Source organism: Myotis daubentonii, chromosome 12 (genome assembly GCF_963259705.1).
Source record: "Myotis daubentonii chromosome 12, mMyoDau2.1, whole genome shotgun sequence".
NCBI lineage: Eukaryota > Metazoa > Chordata > Mammalia > Chiroptera > Vespertilionidae > Myotis > Myotis daubentonii.
The window spans coordinates 69116699-69137283 of record NC_081851.1 but is presented as its reverse complement, the minus strand read 5'-3'; the positions used below and the strand labels follow the sequence as shown (position 1 = coordinate 69137283).

Below are 20585 nucleotides of genomic sequence, written 5' to 3'. Positions count from 1 at the left end.
TTTTGGAATCTAGCCTTACCTACTACCTAATCAGCAGAGCTTATGTCAGAGCCACCGGGTGAACTTTAGCCTATATTCTACTAAGCCAGCAAAAGAGAGAGAAACCTTTGTCCTACTTTTTAACCATTTTAATAATGTAACTCAAAAAAGATACCTACAAGATCTGAAACTATAGCAGTGGAGAAAGTTGGATTATGCTAACACAAATTTCAATATGAAAATGTTACACTGGTTGTAACAACAGGTTTTCTTAATAGTCAAAGGGAGAGGGTCAAGAAAGAGATAGAAAAAAAGAGAAAGGGATATAACTAAGGATGTGAGAGTCAAATTTAAATATACACCATCTTCTAAAGTATTTGCCTTTAATCCATTTCCTGTGAAATTATTTGACCATTTACATAATTAGGAATTTAGATTTAGGGTAGGTGTGGAAATTAAACAAGATACTTTGGTCCAGATGTGATTTTTCATTAGATAGTTATATTCAGAACTAGAGGCCTGGTGCACAAAAATTCGTGCACTGGGGGAGGGGGAGAGTTGTCCCTCAGCCAGGCCTGCGCCCTCTTGCAGTCTGGGAACCCTCAGGCAATGTCCGACTGATGCTTCCCATGGGGAGCGGGCCTAAGCTGCAGTCTGGCCTCCCTCTGCAAGAGGCGACTAGCAGGCTGATCAGGGGATAGTGCCGGCTGGCAAGCGGCTGACCCCTCCCACCATCACGCCACCACTAGTGGCCTCCCTCTGCTAGCAGCTGGCCCTGTCCCCCAATCACCCCTCTGGCACCCGACTTGGCTGGCCTGGCGTCACCCACTCGCCAGCCCCACCCCCCACCAACTGGTCGTTCCGAGGTTCAGTCAATTTACATATTAGGCTTTTATTATATAGGATTATAGCACTTGTAGAGAAGGAATGGTTTAAAACTCCAAGAATTAGCGCAGCCAGCATGGCATGCAGGAGGCAGCCAATTAGTGATTCTCTCTCATCGTTGGTGTTTCGATCTCTTTCTCCCTTCCTCTCTGAAATCAATAAAAAATATATATATTTAAAAAATAAAAAAATAAAACTCCTAGAATTACAAATCAGTTTCAAGAGATTTTAATCACCTACCAGTAAATGTCATAATCTCATTACAACTTGCACAGACTTGTAGGATGAAGGACTCTATTGAGTCTAGATGGCAATCCATTGTGTAGGTAAATTTAAATTCACTTTCTAGACATTTTTTCAAATAACTAGAGGCCCGGTGCATGAAATTTGTGCATGGGTAGGGTCCCTAGGCCTGGCCAGCAATCAGGGCCAATCAGTGGGGTGACCAGCAGGACAACCAGGGGGGCCCCTGCTGACACCCACCTTGGCCGGCCTGGCGCTGCCCGATCACTAGCCCTGTCCACCACCGCCGCTGCCAGTCGCTTCCCTCTGTGGGGCGACTGCGGGACAATTGGGGGGGCTGGGGGAGGGGGTCCCCTGCTAGCACCCGCCTTGGCTGGCCTGGGACCAGCGGGCTGGGGGCAGCTCCTGCATTGAACATCTGCCCCCTGGTGGTCAGTGAACGTCATAGCGACTGGTCGTTCCACCAGTCGTTCCCCTGTTAGGTCGATTTGCATATTAAGCTTTTATTATATAGGACGAGCCATAGTTTCTTGTTTCTTCTTAATATATTTTATTGATTTTTTACAGAGAGGAAGGGAGAGGGATAGAGAGTTAGAAACATCGATGAGAGAGAAACATCGATCAGCTGCCTCCTGCACACTCCCTACTGGGCATGTGCCCGCATCCAAGGTACATGCCCTTGACCGGAATCAAACCTGGGACCCTTGAGTCCGCAGGCTGATGCTCTATCTACTGAGCCAAACCGGTTAGGGCGAGCCATAGTTTACTTGTGAAAACATAATGCAAATATTTATATGTGTATATATTTCTATATTAAAATATAAAAAAACTAAGCTTGTAACTTTTAATTACACATGTAAAATGTAAAAATTATTTTAAGAATTCTCAGTTATACAGAATCACAGTTTCTCAGGGCAGAAGTTAGTTAATAGCTAACATTTACTGAGCACTTACTCCATAAAAAACTGCTTTACATCTAGAATAACTCCTTTAAAGCTCACAAGGTGAGATTATTCTCTGTTTTACTCCCAAGGTCATCAGAGCATAAAAGGCAGGGCCAGAATGAAATCCAAACTCCTCTGTGATACTTTCTCATTTCAAAGTAAATCCATAGTCTCAACCATTCATTTTACAGTTGAAGAAAATAAAACCCATTACATTAAGGTATTTGGCCAGTCACACAGATAGTGACTAGAAAACACATGACTTGATTATCAACTCAAGTGTTATACCCACTGCTAATCCATAAGAAGTACCTTAAAACCAATGCAAGTGCAGGTTAAAAAATATACATTCAATTTTTCTACAGTGTTAAGCAATAAATGTGGAAAACAGGAAACAAAGCTGTAAGGTAACATGGCCAAATACTAACAGTAGCTATGTGGTGAATAGTTAAGAGAATGGGTGGTTCTTTTCTCTTAACCCCTTTCCCCAATCTTTATATTTCAATTTTGTTATTGTGATTGGCGCATACCCACACAGGCGTGTGCGTGTGCACACACATACACAACACACATGTACACACACACGTACACACACACAGCTGTCCTGTGCAGACTAAAAACGGTGGCTGAAATAAGAAAATAGAAGAGAAAAATAAAAGGTTCAATCATTCAAAATTAATCCCTTAAAGTAAAGGGAAACTCCAGCTACCCGTCTAAAATCAGCATCCTACCCCTGTGATTCGGGAGGACGGCACAATGCAAATGAAATCTCCCGTGAAATCATCCGCATGTAGGAGAACACACAATGAGAAAAGTTAGTCACACTTCAGCTTACAGATCTGGCATGGAAGGAAAACGCTTCAATTTCCACAATTACCCACTTTCACTGACAGCTTGGAGAGAGAAAGACAAAGCGAATGAAAGCTAACAGGGTATCTATCACATTTTATCCCCTAAGATACACGTGTTGGCGTTATTTTTAAAATGTTTCTTATAGCCGGTTGCAGAACCTCCCCTTGAAATTCAACACGCTGGGATTATTGAACGGCAACGGTTGAGCTCCCTATTAAAAAGTGTAAAAAAGGCTGGTGAATTCTGTCCAAGCAGCTTTTAGGGTAGCTCTTGGTACGGGCAAGCTGTCGTGGAGGCACAGAGGCGTGACCGACCGGAGTGTCCCGGTCCAGGACCTCCCGGTCCGGTAGGGCAGGTTCAAGGCCGCCGTTACCGGAGGTGAGAGGGGCGTGAGCCCAGACGTGCGGCGGGGAGACGCGCGGCAAGTGCCAGGCCGGTGCTCAGGACTCGGGAACGTTAGAGGTTACGGAGCCTGAAACCCGTACTCGGCTCGGAGTCATGAGGGAGGAAGTGACAGTCCTTTCCCAAGGACACGGGAGACCGGGTCGCAGGGCAGCATCTCCCCTGCCCCCCCCCCCCGCTAACCCAGGGCTGGGGCCCCGGGCGGGGTCAGGGAGGGGGCAGCGAGTGGTGGACGTGGGTCCGAGGCCGCCCTAGTCTCCGCAGGCGTTATACCCGGGGTCCGGGGCACCCTCAGCCAGGCCTCACCTGAGCAGTGGAGCGTCCTGGAGGCATTTGTGAAGCGTCTGAGGCAACCGATTGCGCGGGAGGCCACCATCTTGAGCAGAAGAGGACGAAAGTGGAAAGAGCTTCAAGTGCTGGGGGGCCAGGCCCAAGACTTTTCTTTCCCGCAGCCCGGCCCCGGGCAGGCGCCTGACGCATTGCCTGACTAAAATCCCGACGCTGAGTTGCCGCGGGCCCCTTAACCCTGCCCTTCGTTCCCGGATAAGGGAACGAAAAGGACCCTTTCCTTGCTGGAAGGAAGGCGGCCCATAGAGAAGAGGGTACCGTGCCGAGTTTTCCAGTCAGGCGGCCAGCGGGCAGCCGCGAGACCAGCGAAGCCCGCGGAACCGCCGGCTGACGTGAGGGGTCCTTTCCAGGCTGGCCCCGCCCCCCGGCCCCTCTGGATTCTGTCATTAGGGTGTGAACCTTGCCAACTGCGGGAGCCTTAGCGGACGCGAACGCAGGTGAGACGGCGGGTGCGCTGGACTCTTCGCCCGGCCCTTTCCCCCTCGGCGAGACCCGCACTTCTTTCCCGCCCGCGGCTGCGCCCCTCCCTGGGGGAGTGGAGCTCGGCCAGCGGAAGGAAGCTCCGGGACGCGGTCTCCTATACCAAAGCAATTAGTGCAGTAACTGGGACGGGTTAATTTATCACCGCGCGTGAACCAACTGTTCGCGGGTAGGGTGTGTGTGTGCGTGCGTGCGTGTCTGTGCGTGCGTGTGTGTGTGTGTGTGTGTGTGTGTGTGCGCGCGCTCGCGCGCGCTTAAAGCGCTGGGCTCTGTTGCAGTATTTGTTACGGTTTCACCGACGTTGCCGGTAGCCAGAACGGGCCCACGGGTTTCCCCCGAATCCTGCTTCCAGGGGTGACCCTCGGTCCTTTGAGCTTCGGGACTCCGAGTGTGGAAGGAGACATTCCTCCATCCTGTTCGGAAAGCCAGTGTTTCAGAGGGTTTTCTAACCCAGAAGGGACCTGGCCGTTTGTCTGGTCATTCATCCCCTTCATTTTATCGGTGAGAAAACAGGCCCGTGAATCACAGCATGAGTAATTTTGCTCACGGCCGCAGGTGGAAGAAACGGGACTAGAGCGTAGTATGTCCTACTAACTTCTCGCCAAGAGCTCTGCATTGGACAGTAGCTGTTTTTGTTCCGGAAAGATGGGCTTAAGTCCTCAAAGTAGCTGATGGGTTCTCAAAGCAAGTAACATCGAGGGTCCTCTAGGCCAGTGGTTCTCAACCTTGGCTGCACATTAGAATCACCTGGGAATCTTTTTAAAATCCTGATTTCTGGGCCTCATCCTCCGGAAATTCTGTTTCTTTGTTATGGGGTGGGGCCACAACATTAGTGACGAAGAAACAGAATTTCTGGAGGATGAGGCCCAGAAATCAGGATTTTAAGAAGATTCCCAGGTGATTCTAATGTGCAGCCAAGGTTGAGAACCACTGCTCTAGGCGCTTTCACGCCATCTCACTTAATCCTCACAATCCCCAAATTGTTATTTGCATGTTCTAGACCAGCGGTTCTCAACCTGTGGGTCGCAACCCCTTTGGCGGTTGAACGACCCTTTCACAGGGGTCGCCTAAGACCATCCTGCATATCAGATATTTACATTACGATTCATAACAGTAGCAACATTACAGTTATGAAGTAGCAATGAAAATAATTTCATGGTTGGGTCACAACATGAGGAACTGTATTTAAAGGGCCAGAAGGTTGAGAGGCTCAGAGCTTATGTCAATTTTCTGGTTCTGCGGCAGAGCCAGGATTTGAGACATAAATCTGAGCTCACAGAGGAAGCAGGAAGGAGCAGGGGCAAGGGGCAGGGAGGTTGAGACTGAAATGAGTGTGGAAAGAAAGAAGAGAGGTTTTCATTTAAAGCTCAGGTCAAACAGTCCTCCATCACTCGCAGCCCTTTAAGCAGCAACTGGATAATCAGTGGTCATTTAATTTCCAGAAAGGATTCTTGGTGACCTCCAAAGGCCCTCCAACTCAGAAGGTTTTTGTCGCACCTATTGCTTACATCAGGGGCGGCAGGCTTTTTCTGTAAAGGGCCAGATAGTAAGTAGCTTTGCAAACCCACGGTGATCTCTTGTCATATATATATTTTTGTTTTGTTCTGCATCTCTTCAAAAATGTAACAGCTATTATTAGCTAGAGGCCCATGGGTTGTAGTTTGGCTCTTGACTTTTTTTGTTCCCTGTATTTGCAACAAAATAGTAAGGCAGAAATGTTATGTTTCTCACTATGGTGTACTTAGAGGGAAACTACACCACCCACTGATTTTAGTAGCAAATCCATGGATGCCCCTGACTGTGTGTCAGGTACTGTTCTAAGTGCTTTATGTATATTAATTTAGTTATTCCTCAACAATCCTCTGAGGTAAGTACTGGAATTACCTATATCTTATAGATCCATTTTACAGATCTTTTGTTTTTTGTTACTCCTCATCTGAGGATATTTTCCCATTGATTTCTAGAAAGAGGGGAAGGAAGGAGGAGAGAGAGAACAGAAACATGGATTGGTTGCCTCCTGCACGTGCTCCACTGAGCCAAACCGGCTAGGGCTCTGTATCTTAATTCTAAAGCAGAGGAAAGGTTAAGTAACTTGCTTAAAGGTCAGGGCATTACAGTGTGTCTTTATTATTATTAAATATACTTTTATTGATTTTAGAGAGAGGAAGGGAGAGGGAGAGAGAAACATCCATCTTCTGCCTCCTGCACTCCTGGGGATCAAGCCCCAAACCAGGGCATGTGCCTTGACCGGGAATTGAACCGGTGACCTTTTGGTGCATGGAAGGACACTCAACCAGTTGAGCCCCATAGGCCAGGAACATTGTGTCTCAGTGATATTGTAATCATGAGCTGTTGGAGCCAATTTATCTCATTTTCATTACTTGCCAGGCCCCTTCTTCCCCTTTTCCCAGGTCCCTGCAGCTTCAAGCATCTTTCCATAGTTCCACAGTCAGTAGACTCTACTTTATCCTTAGGTCAGAATGTTCATTTCCTAAACCTTAGAGCAAGTGACAGTAAGAGTCAGTCCTCCCATAGAGTAGTTTGCTTAGTCCCTCTTTCTTTTACAATATATCCTTATTTATTAATTATTGATGGAATATATATTCTATGTACTTTTTTTCAGAAACTACAGAAAAGTCTAAAGAAAAATACACTTATAATTCCACCACTCAGAGATAACAGTCACATTTTTATATGTATTTTTTGAACATTTTTATGCATTTCTACATTTTTACATATCTATATAAATATTAATATACATAGATTTTAAATAAAAATTATACTGTACATAAAAATTCTCATTTAAAAATTTTAAGAAGACAGAAGAATATAAAATGAAAGCCTCTACCTCTTCCATTTATAGACTCAGCTTTTTTTTAAAAAAAATTTTTTTTGATTTCAGAGACAGGTAGAAACATCAATGATGAGAGAGAATCATTGCTGCCTCTTGCATGCCCTACACTGGGGGATCGAGCCCACAAACTGAAAACCGGGTATGTGCCCCTGGCTGCAAACCGAACCGTGGTCTCCTGGTTCATAGGTTAATGCTCAACCACTGAGCCACGCCTGTCTGGCTAGACTCAGCTTTATGGGCTTTCTTTTCTCTCTCTCTGTGTCATATCGAGTCTTACTGTACATACTACTTTGCAGCTTGCTTTTTCATTAATATATATTGTGGATATATACATGTATATCAGTACACACATGTATATCAGTATGTTTCAATTCTTTCCAAACTGCTGCACAGTATTTCATACTATGTTTATACTATACTTTTGTAAATTTTATTTTTCTGTTACAGTTTACATTCAATATTATTTTGTATTAGTTTCAGTACTATAATTTATTTAACCATTTCCTACTGATGTGCATTTAGATTAGTTTCAGTTTTCCACAAATGTAAACAATGCTACAATGAGTATCTTAAGTATTTCTATAGTTAGAGATCCATGTATGCTACACATACATCTTGAATATTTCTGTAAGTTAAAGACCAGAAGAGGAATTATTGGGCTCAGAAAATCACAATTCAAATTTTGATAGACAACTAAAAATTGCCTCCCAAAAAGGCTTTAGCAGTTTATACTTCTAGCAGCTGAATTTAGAAGTGCCTAAATAGACCCATTCTTACTAGAATTGTATATTAACCATATTTAAAATTTTTGCTAATCTGATAAACTCAAAATGAAGCCTTTTTTAAATTAACTTTTTTACTGTTAGTGAGGTTGGACGTTTAACATTTTTTTATTTGACATTTTTATTTCTTATGTGAGTTGCTCATTTTCCTTTTGGTCATATATCAGGAGGTTTTTCACATGTAAATAAGAGTAAATTCTATTCAAACTGACTTGTTAAAGGGATTTATTGACAGTGGGAGGATGTTTCAGATGTGACTCAATCAGCGCTCTAGTTTCTTTTTCTGAGATTCTTGGTTCTGTCTTCTTTTGTGGTCACTTCTGTCTGTAGGATAGCTTTTTTTTTTTCATGTTTTCTAACTGCTATGGCTGGATGCCTCAGAAGGAAAGATTTGTGTTCCAGAATTCCAGGCGGAAGACTTGAATGTCAGGTTAACTATTCCCAAATCAATACCAGTGATCAAGGCAATACATACAGGGCTGTTTTAACATATTTTTAAAATTTTTATTGATTTCAGAGGGCAAGGGGCAGAGAGAGAGAGAGAGAGAGAGAGAGAGAGAGCGAGAGCGAGCATGCAGGATTGTTTTAGACCTTCATCCTGAACCAGTGACCTTGGCGAAGAGAATTAAATTACTCTGATTGGTTTAAACCCTGGAGTTGGGCTGGATTCAATCCCATAGAAACTACATATGGCAACTATATAATGGGGTGAAGGGATGTTGGGGTGAAAAATCAGATTTCATTATAGAGTGTTTCTCCTATAATTTATAAAAGTTCTTTATGAATATGAATATTAACCCTTTGTGTGTTTTACATATTACAAATACTTTCTCTGAATCTGTTGTTCTACTTTTACCTTTTAGTGTCTTTTGCTGTGTAGATATTGTAAATGTGTATCTAATCAGATCTATTAGTTAGTCTTCTCTGTGATGGTCTCTGGGCTTTATGCTATATATTGGAAGCCTTTCCCCATCTAAGATTATAAAGAATACTAGAGGCCTGGTGCACAGATTTGTGCACTGGTGGGGTCCCTCAGCCTGGCCTGCGCCCTCTCGCAATCCGGGACCCCTAGGGGGATGTAGTAGTGTGCAAACCGGCAGGTGGCCAGGGAGGAGCCCGAGCCTGGGCTGGCCGTTGCACTGCTCCCGCTCATCCCAGCCCCACTGCGCCTACCGTGGCCGCTGTTCGGTAGTGCTGCTATGAAGGTAGGAGAAGCTCAGGGTGCTGCAGCTGCACTTGCCATCCATGAGCCTGGTGTCTGGCACCCATCAGTCAGCTGAGCGGCGCTCCCACTGTGGGAGTGCACTGACCACCAGGGGACAGCTCCTGCATTGAGCGTCTTCCCCCTGGTGGTCAGTGCATGTCATAGTGACAGGTTGACCGGTCATTCGGTTGCTTAGGCTTTTATACACACACACACACACACACACACACACACACACAGTGGGGCCTTGACTTATGAGTGTCCCGACTAATGAGTTTTTTGAGATACCAGCTGTCTCTCGGCCGATTTTTTGTTTTGAGTTGACAGAGTAATTTGAGTTTACGAGCTCCTTAACGAGTTCGGTCTCGGAACGAATTAAACTCGTAAGTCAAGGCCCCACTGTGTATGTATGTGTGTGTGTATATATATATATATATATATATATATATATATATATATATATATATTCTCTATTAGCTTTGAGTACTTTTATAGTTTAAAATAGATAGATAGGTATTTAGATTAGTCCATCTGGAATTTATTTGTACTTAAGGTGTGATTTATGAACCTAAATTTTTTCCCAAATGGTTAGCCATTTCCCCAACAAATCTATTGAATAATTCATCTTCCACTTATTGAAATGTTATCCCTATTATTAACAAAATCCTCATGCACATGAGTATGCTTCCGAACTTGCTACATCCTATTCTGTTGATTAGTTTTATTTATTCCTGTGCCAGAATTGCACTGCTGAATTACTGGTGTTTTATAGAAAGTTTTGATATCTATTAGTGCAAAGTCCCCCTTTTTCTTTATCGACATTTTCTTGACTATCTTTTATGAATTTTATTTCATGATGAACTTTATTTAAGGAAATTTGTATATCAGACTCATGTGGCATCATATGTAGCTCCTGGAAACAATGGTGCCAATTTGTGTCTCCCCGGCCAGAGTCCCTTGAATATCCATCCCTAGGCTGATGAGCCTACAGCTTGGATTCCTTCATCTCTTTTCAATCCACATATTTGGAAAAATATATATTTTTTTCTTTTTTGAAGCCATACGGTGTCCTCTTTTTAGTCTAACCAAGGGAAGTTAAACAAGGCTTTTATGTTATCTATTATATTTGGGGTAATTATGGGGTACAAGTTACCCTATAATTTAGCAGTTTAGAACAATAAAAATGTATTATCTCATACAGTTTCTGGTGGCAAGTTAACTGCATTGTTCTAACTTAGAGTTTCTCATGAGGTTGTAGTCAGCATGTTGGCCAAGGCTGTTGTCATCTGAAAGCTGCCTGTGCTAGAGGATCCACTTCCAAGCGCACTCACATGGCTGTTGGCAGGAGGCAGCAGTTCCTCACCATGTGAGCCTCTCCACAGGGCTGGTGCAGGGGAGACATGCCGGCTGGCTTTCCCCGAGCCAGTGATCTCAGATAGTGACCAAGACGGAAGCTGCAGGATGGCCTATAGCCTAATCGCAGAAGTGGCATCCCACCCGTTCTGACATGTTCTTTTGTTTACACAGACCGATTGTGGTACTATGTGGGAGGTGACTGCACAAAGGTTGAATTATAAAACATGGAGATTGTTTTATGGGGCATGCTATCTTAGAGGCTGGCTCCTACAGCCTTCATGGGCAAAACTTGCCAGTTCTTTTCTTATTTTAGGTTAAAACATGTTTCAAAATTGAGAAGTATATGATGGCAAGTCTTTCTTACACCTGATCCCCATTTACTCAGTTTCCTTCCTTCCAGCCATCCTTTATTTTAACATTTTATTTCTACTTCTAGGGATATTTTATACAGATACAAATAACCCAGGATATATTTTTGTCCTTTTTTTCAGATTTCAAAATGACTTCCATCTTGACTTACACTTTTAAAAACCTTCCCAGTACATCAGCATGGGCCCTCAGATTTTGTAAGTTTAATTTGTGCTTTCTTTTTTAACATTAGCTTTGGATTTATAAGCATCTTATACAGACATAGAATTGTATTGCTTTTTGTAAACACTGTATTTTGTCTTCCAGCTCTAAGACCTTTGAGCTGCTCCTCCCAGCTACGAGCTGCCCCAGGTATAGTAATTTATAAAGTAAAAATTTCTGATTTAAATATTAGATTTGAGATTTGTGAATTCTTAATGAAAACCAAAATTCATTTCCTATATTTCCCTCTTTTATGAGCAACATGGCTATCACCATTGCCTTTCAATTCAAATGATATAAGGCCAATCAGTAATGCTATTACATGGTGTAGGGTTGGGCTCAAGGATGTTGACAGGAGGCTGCTTTCTGGGGTTCGGAGCCTAATGGAGTCATGGAGATTCCATGAACCTTGCTGGTTGGTTTACTCACCTACTGGCTGTCGGTCCTAGAGATGATTAGCTAACACTCTTGAGACTGTTGTAGAGCTAAAAGCTAACATTTTAAATCTGCAGTTAGTGACAGGCTTCTCTATTTGTGGATGTCTTCTTGTCCCATATACAAGAGGAACCATTCCTGGAATAGGGGTAACTGGGAAACTAGTTAACACATTTCGTACCGCTCAGGAGTTTTTGCGTGTTTCGCGTGCCATCTGTTAAGGACCGCTCACGAGTGTTCTCGTTTTTCACGCCCATGGAAAAAGGAGCCAATCTAGATACTTATGTAAATTTTGTTTGGTCCCTCTTCATAGAGGAAAATGTTTTACACAGTACCATACGTTAAAAAAGTACTAGGAACTTTAGTTGTTTAATTGTTTTTGTAAATAAAAATGTTATAATTATTGAAAAACAACACCTAAAGTGCATTATGATGATTTAAATAACGTGCAGTTTGCCCAGAAACGTGCGGTCCCTGGCGTATGTCTTAGAGATTTCTATGTGGTACACAATGTGTTAATAAAAGAAGATTGGTCAATATGAAATGAAGAAGTAAGAAAATTTGTTGGTTATACATGGTTATTTCAATATAACAACAAAAGAATGGGATAGCTTTAGATCAACACAAAAAGATTGTCAAGCTATATTAGGTTAGAAAAATGTATATAAAACACAAGTGTGTACATGTATATAAATTAAAAGCACAAAAGTTTGAAAAAATATACACCAAGTTAATAGTATTTACCTCTGGGAAGGAAATAATTTGGTGGAGGAGGGCATAAAGAGGTTTTACTATCCATATTTTAGTATGGTTTATTTATTTTTTACCACAAGCATATATTCATGTTTTATTTTTTTAATTAAAAATTTAGAGGAAGGTTACTGTTTTGATGATCTACACTAATAAAAGAGAAAAATGGTAATTGGCGTACGACGCTATCTTTTTCATTGGCTAATCAGGGCTATATGCAAATTAACTGCCAACTAAGATTGGCAGTTAACTGCCAACAAGATGGCGGTTAATTTGCATATGTAGGCACAATGCAGGGAGGCGAAAAGGAAAGCAGGAAGAAGCCCCCTGCCACTGACAGTGATCGGAAACCCAGGGGGCAGCTAAGAGCTGGGGGGCAGGGCAAAGGCGGCCCTGGGGCCGCCTTTGCCCTGCCCTCCAGCCATGATCGGAGAATCAAGCGCCTTTTCCACCCTGGCCAGTGATAGCAGGAAGTAGGGGTGGAGCCAGCGATGGGAGCTGGGCACGGTCGAAGCTGGCAGTCCCGGGGGCTAGGGGTCCCTTGCCTGGGCCTAAAGTGGAGCCCACGATCGCGGGGCTGCTGCAGCTGCGGGTCCCCGCTGCCCGGGACGGATGCCTAGGCCAGAGGTGTTAGGCCTGGGCAGGGGCGGAGCCTGTAACCGCGGGGAGCTGGGGGTCCCCTGCCCAGGCCTGACACCTCTGCCGGAGGCCTGAGGCCTGGTCAAGGGGCCGATCCGGTGATTGGTGATCAGAGGGTGATGAGGGTCAACTCCTCTGGCCGAGGCATCAGGCCTGGGTGGGAGGCGGAGCCGGGGATTGGGGGGATATGATGGTCCCCTTGCCCAGGCCTGAAGCCTGGGTCAGAGGCATCAGGCTTGGGCAGGGGGTGGAGCAAGCGATCAGAGGGAGATGGGGGTCCCCTGCCCAGGCATGATTCCTGGGCCAGAGGCCTCAGGCCTGGGCGGGGGCCAGAGCCAGTGATCAGGGGGAGATGGGGGTCCCCTGTCCAAGCCTGACACCTCTGGCCGAGGCATCAGGCCTGGGCAAGGGGCCGATCCTGCGATTGGAGGGTGATGGGGGTCAACGCCTGATGGCTCCCAGTATGTGAGAGGGGGCAGGCTGGGCTGAGGGACACTCCCCCGCCCCCACACCCAGTGCATGAATTTCGTGCACCGGGCCCCTAGTAGAAAATAATTAGACAATTTGAGTCAAACAGAATCAGGTTTTTTTTGAGTCAAACATTTAGGTTTTTGCAGAGTGGCAGTAGTCATCAACCAAATGGCCTTTGTTTCTACATAGAAAAGCAAGAATATTAAGATGTGTAAAGAGAAACAACATCACTTATTTTGACTTCTAATATTAAGGACAGGCTATGTGTCACATTGGTTGCTGTCAGTTGTAATAGATTGTCAAACACTTGATAAAAATAAACAAGTTTATTAATGGCATAAATACCCACATCATTAGGTATAATCTCTATTTACCTTAAATATTTGGATTTATATTATAAAAATTATATTATTTACCTTAAATATATTATAAATGTTAGTTTCTTAGCCTTTACACACACACACACACACACACACACACACACACACACAGAAGTGGTTTGGTGAATGGCATTGAATGATGTACTTCTTAGAATGTCTGTCTTTAAAAATGTAAAAAGTCATCTGACTTCATGTTTGTTAAGTGATAGTTCTTTGAACTTTGTCTTAAAGCTGCTCAGACTAATACGAAGAAAACCTTGGCAAAACCCAATGTGAGAAATATCGTGGTCGTGGATGGTGTTCGCATTCCATTTTTGCTGTCAGGCACTTCGTAAGTGTGAAATGATTGTGTGTCACCCCCATCTTTACTGACACATAAAAACTGTATCAATTTAGGTTGTGATTTTTAAAAAGGTATACAATGAGTTAATTTAATATACATTGTGAAATGATTACCACAATCAAATTAACACATCCATCACTCCACATAGTTTATGTATTCCTTAAAAGTGGTCTTTGCCCAGCCGTGTGGCTCTGTGGTTGAGTGTCGACCTATGAACCTGGAGGTCATGGTTTAATTCCCAGTCAGGGCATATGCCCGGGTTGCTGGCTCCATCCCCAGTGTGGGGCATGCAGGAGGCAGCTGAACAGTAATTCTCTCATCAGTGTTTCTCTCTCCCTTCCTCTCTGAAGTCAGTAAGAAAAATATGTATTTTAAAAACTGGTCTTTGTAAATGTAACCCAGTAGGTAATATTGTTGTTAGTGGACTACTTAATATAGGGATAACATTTTCAGAAATTAATACAGAATAAGTCAAGCCACTGGTGAAAAAATATGGCGAATTTGTTTTTCGTCCTTTCTTATGAACAAGCCTAGTGCAGTAGTCGGCAAACTGCAGCATGCGAGCCACATGCGGCTCTTTGGCCCCTTGAGTGTGGCTCTTCCACAAAATACCACATGCGGGCGCACACATACAGTGCGATTGAAACTTCGTGGCCCATGTGCAGAAGTCGGTATTTTGTGGAAGAGCCACACTCAAGGGGCCAAAGAGCCGCGTGTGGCTCGCGAGCCGCAGTTTGCCGACCACTGGCCTAGTGTATTGTTAGATTGAACTAGCCCTATGAAAACCTAATGTGGGTCCAGATAGCTTGCTTCCAGCAGAGATATCCTTTCCTGTCTGGAGATTAGTATTGTGTCTGTGCCTCTTCAGAAATTTGGTACTGAGGATGTGGGACCATGGACATTCTGAAGGGCCTTTAATCCACTGCTTTGGCCTCTTGGAAATTATCAGAATTGGAGCTGATGGGCTGGTCCAAACCTCAGCATAGCACAACCCCAAGAATATAGAACCAGAATGGTACTAGACCAGCCTGAAAACTGGCTAAGGCCACTTTAGCCAAGTGATCGAGTTAACATCACCATTAATAAGTCATACTGATAGTATGTACACCCTGATATGAAGCAATGAAAAGAGCACATTACCTCTGTGATATTCTTTCCCCAAATCCATAACCCTAATCTTCAAGTGTCAAGGTCATGAAAGATAAGGAAAGATTGAGAAACTGTCATAGATGGGAGGAGACTAAGGAGGCATGAAAACAAAATGCACGGATTAGATTCTGGAACAGAACAGTAAAAAGGTGCTAGTGAGAGCCAGATAAAGTTAGTAGCTTAGTGACTGTATCGTGCCAATGTTAATTTTTTAGTTTTGACAAGTACTTCATGGTTATATATTTAGGATATTAGCATTGGAGGAAGAGGAGTAAAGGGTATACAGGACCTCTGTTCTATCTTTCCATTTCTTTTGTAAATCTTTTATTATTATTATTATTATTAAGGTATTACAAATGTGTCCTCATCCCCCCCATTAACTCCCAACCTCCCCCCCGCTTTTGTAAATCTTAAATTACTTCAAAACAAAAAGGTTCCTAAAATGTCCTAATATATCCTTCATGTCCTTTTAGGCATCAATAAATAAATAATATATTTTTAAAAAGGAGAACTCAGCCCTGGCCAGTTTGGCTCAGTGGATAAAGTGTCGGCCTGCGGACTGAAGGGTCCCAGGTTCGATTCCGGCCAAGGGCATGTACCTTGGTTGCGGGCACATTCCTGGTGGGGAGTGTGCGGGAGGCAGCTGATTGATGTTTTTCTCTCATTGATGTTTCTGACTCTCTATCCCTGTCCCTTCCTCTCTGTAAAAAAATTAATAAATATATATTAAAAAAAAGAAGAAAAAAAAAAGGAGAACTCAAAAGATGGGATTTAAAGAATATTTAACAATATGTTATGCTGAACAATAAGATATTGGGTAAAATTTTGTTAGATTCTTAGCCAGCTCAGTCTAAGTTAAGGCTTGCCAAATATTTAAGGATGACAAGTAGTAAAAAAATCACACTATTTCTTCCTTTGAAATGATGGACTGCCTAAGATAATAAAGTTAAATGCATCTGCAGTGGCATATGTTAGAGGATTTCTTTAGATATTTCAAATAAAATGAAAAAAAAATTAGTAAAAGTCTAGGTTTTGGGTTTAAATTATTTGTTTTCTTTCCCCAGATATAAAGACCTGATGCCACATGATTTGGCTAGAGCAGCACTTTCGTAAGTAAATGCAGTTTCATTAAAGCACTTTTCTCCAGTTTTCACACTTGAAATAGCATGTTTAAGAGAATTTCCATATCTAGGATATATTGACTTTTATGTGGTCATAATAGAAAACACTTATTAGCTTTTACAAGATTCATTTATTCTTGATTTTAGCCATATGTGCTGCACAAATTCAAGCAGCTGATGGATGTAAGGCATTATCTCATTCATTTTCCATTGATGCTTTCTTTGCCTTTGTGTCTTCAGCCAGTCACCCTTTATTTGACCTTTCTGCCCATCTGTTCTGATTCTTTTCTTCCTGCCAGATTTTAAGATGAATGAAAGCGCCCAGTCGGTGTGGCTCAATGGTTGAGCATCGACCTATGTACCAGGAATTCAGGGTTCAGTTCCCGGTCAGGGCACATGCCCGGGTTGCAGGCTTGATCCTCAGTGTAGGGCGTGCAAGAGGCAGCTGATCAATGGTTCCCTGTCATTGATGTTTCTAACTCTCTCTCCCTCTTCCTTCCTCTCTGAAATCAATAAAAGTATATTAAAAAAAATAAAAGAATGAATGAAAGCAACAGTTGCTTCTCTTTTTCTACTATTCCATTTATTCTCCTTGATCTCATAATAATCCTTTCCATTCCCATTACTCTACAGTAATTATACTTCGGAAGCTGCTCTTAGCACTAATGACTTTGTGATCATGCAATGCACCAATCTTTTCTGAGGCATCGCTCTCTTGATATTCTATAGCGTCTGACCCTACCGCTTGAATATTCTTAATATTATGTCTACGATTTCCCTTCCATCTCCTGACAGATTCTTCTCTATTTTTTTTTTTAAATCTAGAATTCTTCCTCTCTCTTTTTTAAAGTGTCAGTTCTTAGAGCTTTGCATGTCTCTGTGTACATGTTTTTTCTTAAATATCTCATCTATTTAATCTTTATTGTTTTATGTAGAGGACTCACAAGTCTCTAAATTTGACCTTTCTTTGCTACCTCAGGCTCAACATATCAAAAATAAAAATGGTCTTTTCCTCAAATGATCAAATGATCTTTTCCAGCTTATTTTCCTATTTCTATTATGGTCCCAGGCTGGAATTTGTAAGTTTTTCCTCAACTTGTTATTTTAAAAAATGTCAAATGCACAATAAAATTGAAAGAACTGTATTATTATATATTATTTAAATCATGCATTTATGTTGATATTTCAAATTTAAATTTAACATATCTGGATTTTACTTTTTTATTTTATATTTGTCTCTTTTGACTGAAAACTTGGTTCCCAACATTACTATGTTTACTTATCTGTTTTATTTTATTCCATATTATTTTTTAGTCTCTTTGTATAAATTCTCATTGCCAGTTGAGCATCACATGTTGACTTTTTAAAAAAAAATATATTTTATTGATTTTTTACAGAGAGGAAGGGAGAGGGATAGAAAGTCAGAAACATGGATGAGAGAGAAGCATTGATCAGCTGCCTCCTGCACACCCCCCACTGGGGATGTGCCTGCAACTAAGGTACATGCCCTTGACCAGAATAGAACCTGGGACCCTTCAGTCCCCAGGCCAAAGCTCTATCCAGTGAGCCAAACCGGTCAGGGCACATGTTGACTTTTTAAATCGCTTTTTCGTTCATTTCTTCTTTGATAAGGTGCCAGCCACATGCTTGTCAAATTAAGGGAAAGATACAGTTTCTGCTCTTTTAAATTCAAGGTTAATCTTTAGAAAGAAGTGCAGTGTTTTAAATGATCTATCACACTACCTTGATGTGTTAACTATTTCTTTGCTTTGGACTGTTTCTGCTCTCAGGGGTTTATTGCATCGGACCAATGTCCCAAAGGAAGTTGTTGATTACATCATCTTTGGCACAGTTATACAGGAAGTGAAAACAAGCAATGTGGCTAGAGAGGTGAGTAAAACAAACTTTATGTTGTTTAAAGAGATTGATATTTGAGTCAATTTGAACTTCAACTAATAAAATTTACTCTTTAAAAGCTATTAAAATCCATTAAGTAAAGTTATATTTGACTTATAATGTGATTTTATAACTTGAATAATGAATGTTATTTAATATTTAAAAGAATTATTGTATAAATCAAATGATGTACACTGTACTCTACATATTTATACTATACAAAAAGTCATTTGAGCTGGTTTGGGAATATATATTATGGCAGAGTGTGGCTGATATGAGTTTTAGTAATGTTAGAGCATGGCTTCTAATTAACTTAACATTTTAACATTTTGCAAATAACTTATCTGATAGCATGGTTTTTGTTAGCGGTAGCCTTGCTTATTCATTTTTTTCCATTGACTGGATGATACGTAGGAGTGTTTACAAAAAAAACACACACAACTATTTCACAGGAGTTTGCTTTTACCCTAGTTGGCATGGCTCCATGTAGTGTTTATTGGGTAACCAAGATAATGGAATTTGTGTGACATGTCTAACAGGTCTGCTGAGCTCCCTAATTTGAAAGTGATTATTTGGGTAACATTGGCTCCAAAGCACATTTCAGTGTGCTAATCGTTTTCTTTATTTCTAGGCCCTGCCTGCTATGTTACTGTGTTCAGTACAGTTGTAAGGCCAATTACTCCATCACTGTCAGCCCAGAGAAGGGGAAATGGGCAGGACTGCAGTATTTGTTCTGCCTCACCTTTTCACCTGTCAGTAAAGCTGTAACTGTGGAGGGCCTGGCGTTACTGTAGCCCACAAAAATCACCTGTTTGTTGTCAGGAAAGAAGTAAGAACAGGAAGAGGTTAAGAGGTTGTTGTTTTCCCCCTCCTCTGGTTTTTATGTTTTCCCAGCCTTCACAATTTTAAATGTATTGAATATGATAATTTCATTAGTACATCAAGCTATTCATAATACATTTCAACTTCTATATTCTGAAAAAACAAAGTGACTCCTATAAGAGCACTTAAGAAATAAATATTAAAACTGTTCCCATTTTCTGTATATTTCTATTCTGTCCTAACTCTAAAGCCATAATGTTTTTCCCTGAAATTTTTTCTGAAAATTTTATCTCCATATGCAGATCTCAGCTATTGGTTAACATGAGGTAGATTCCCTTTCGCTGCCCTATACTGACATCAGTTGCATTGCACTGCGGGTAACGTTTGCAGTGGATGCAGGGAAAGATTGAGATAGTAACCTAACAGCTAACATAACCTCAAGCTAGAGAATTTCTTTAGGACCTGTTGTCTGTATTAACAAAATTAACATGAAATCCTAAAAAGCTTCTGTGCTGAGTTCACAGGATCCTGACTTTACTGAAGCATGTTTCTCTGCTCTCCAACTTAACTAGGAGGTACCTTTCCCCTTTCTCCTTAGTGTACTATTCCAGAGCCTACGCTTGCTGTCAGAGCTATTTAAACTTTAAATAGAAGAAGCATGTGGACAAGGTTCACCAGCAACCACTTCTATTTAAAGCTCCTTCTGTCCAGAGAGGCAGCTGGGGCCAAGGGTATTACACATGCTAGAAAGGACCTCGTGAGCATTGGCTGTTATGACCTGAGTGCCCTTTACACTTGCCCCACTAGTGACTAGGGCAGTGATGGCGAACCTTTTGAGCTCGGCGTGTCAGCATTTTGAAAAACCCTAACTTAACTCTGGTGCCGTGTCACATATAGAAATTTTTTGATATTTGCAACCATAGTAAAACAGACTTACATTTTTGATATTTATTTTATATATTTAAATGCCATTTAACAAAGAAAAATCAACCCAAAAAATGAGTTCGCGTGTCACCTCTGACACGCGTGCCATAGGTTCGCCATCACTGGCCCAGGGCGTTCTCCCCTGCCCCCTGAAGAGTTGCTCTCTCCATTTGGATTGGTGTACATGGAGAGGATGATGTGCAGTTGGCAGGGAGTAGTTTTTAGCAAAATAGGTTGGGCACTTAGTATCAGGCCTGTCTGGAAAGACCAGAGTAAGATCATGCTGCATGCATACTACTGTAGCATAGTTATATGTCGATAGATTATGGTAAATTCTGTACAGATTGTGTAAATATAAAGGAAGGTAATATTCAACCTCTAATCTAGACTTTGGGAACATGTTTATTTTACCAAATTATAGGAGAGCTTGGATTCTGATGATCTTTAAATAGTTTCAGAAAAAGACCACTAAAAATGAATTTCCTGAATGGAAACCAGAATTTCATAGTATATAGTGGTAAGAAGAGCGGGGGGAGTTGAGAGTGTTATTTTTATAATGAAACTTTAATTATAATAGTATTTTATTGTTGCACGTATGCATTAATTCTTTACATAAACAGTGGAATCTGGCATTGATTGGTTTATTGGCAGCCTAATAGCCCCAATAAATAAGTGTGATAAAATAATAGATGTGTCCATTTCATGTTTAACTTTACTGTGCCATCATAACAGAGGCCATTTTTTCAAAATTCACAG

At 41.8% G+C, this 20585-nt stretch overlaps 2 protein-coding genes across 3 annotated transcripts in view; one reads left to right on the top strand and one right to left on the bottom strand.

Annotated features, from left to right (window-relative positions):
- Positions 1 to 3769, bottom strand: part of HADHA (hydroxyacyl-CoA dehydrogenase trifunctional multienzyme complex subunit alpha) — a 29610-nt gene extending 25841 nt beyond the window's left edge. Inside the window, exon 1 of the mRNA XM_059660376.1 lies at positions 3612 to 3769. Within this exon, the coding sequence (XP_059516359.1) occupies positions 3612 to 3681 (70 nt within the window). The 5' untranslated portion in view covers positions 3682 to 3769. The remainder of the gene's footprint in view (positions 1 to 3611) is intronic.
- Positions 3770 to 3936: 167 nt separating this feature from the next.
- The window catches only part of HADHB (hydroxyacyl-CoA dehydrogenase trifunctional multienzyme complex subunit beta), a 28967-nt gene continuing 12318 nt past the window's right edge, over positions 3937 to 20585 (top strand). The window contains exons 1-7 of one of the 2 annotated variants that reach the window (XM_059660380.1): positions 4017 to 4090; positions 7036 to 7126; positions 10821 to 10895; positions 11005 to 11049; positions 13806 to 13905; positions 16131 to 16175; positions 17978 to 18077. In XM_059660380.1, the coding sequence (XP_059516363.1) occupies positions 10829 to 10895; positions 11005 to 11049; positions 13806 to 13905; positions 16131 to 16175; positions 17978 to 18077 (357 nt within the window). In that variant the 5' untranslated portion in view covers positions 4017 to 4090; positions 7036 to 7126; positions 10821 to 10828. Of the gene's footprint in view, positions 4091 to 7035; positions 7127 to 10820; positions 10896 to 11004; positions 11050 to 13805; positions 13906 to 16130; positions 16176 to 17977; positions 18078 to 20585 lie in introns of both variants that reach the window. The other variant, XM_059660379.1, reaches the window with a different exon arrangement.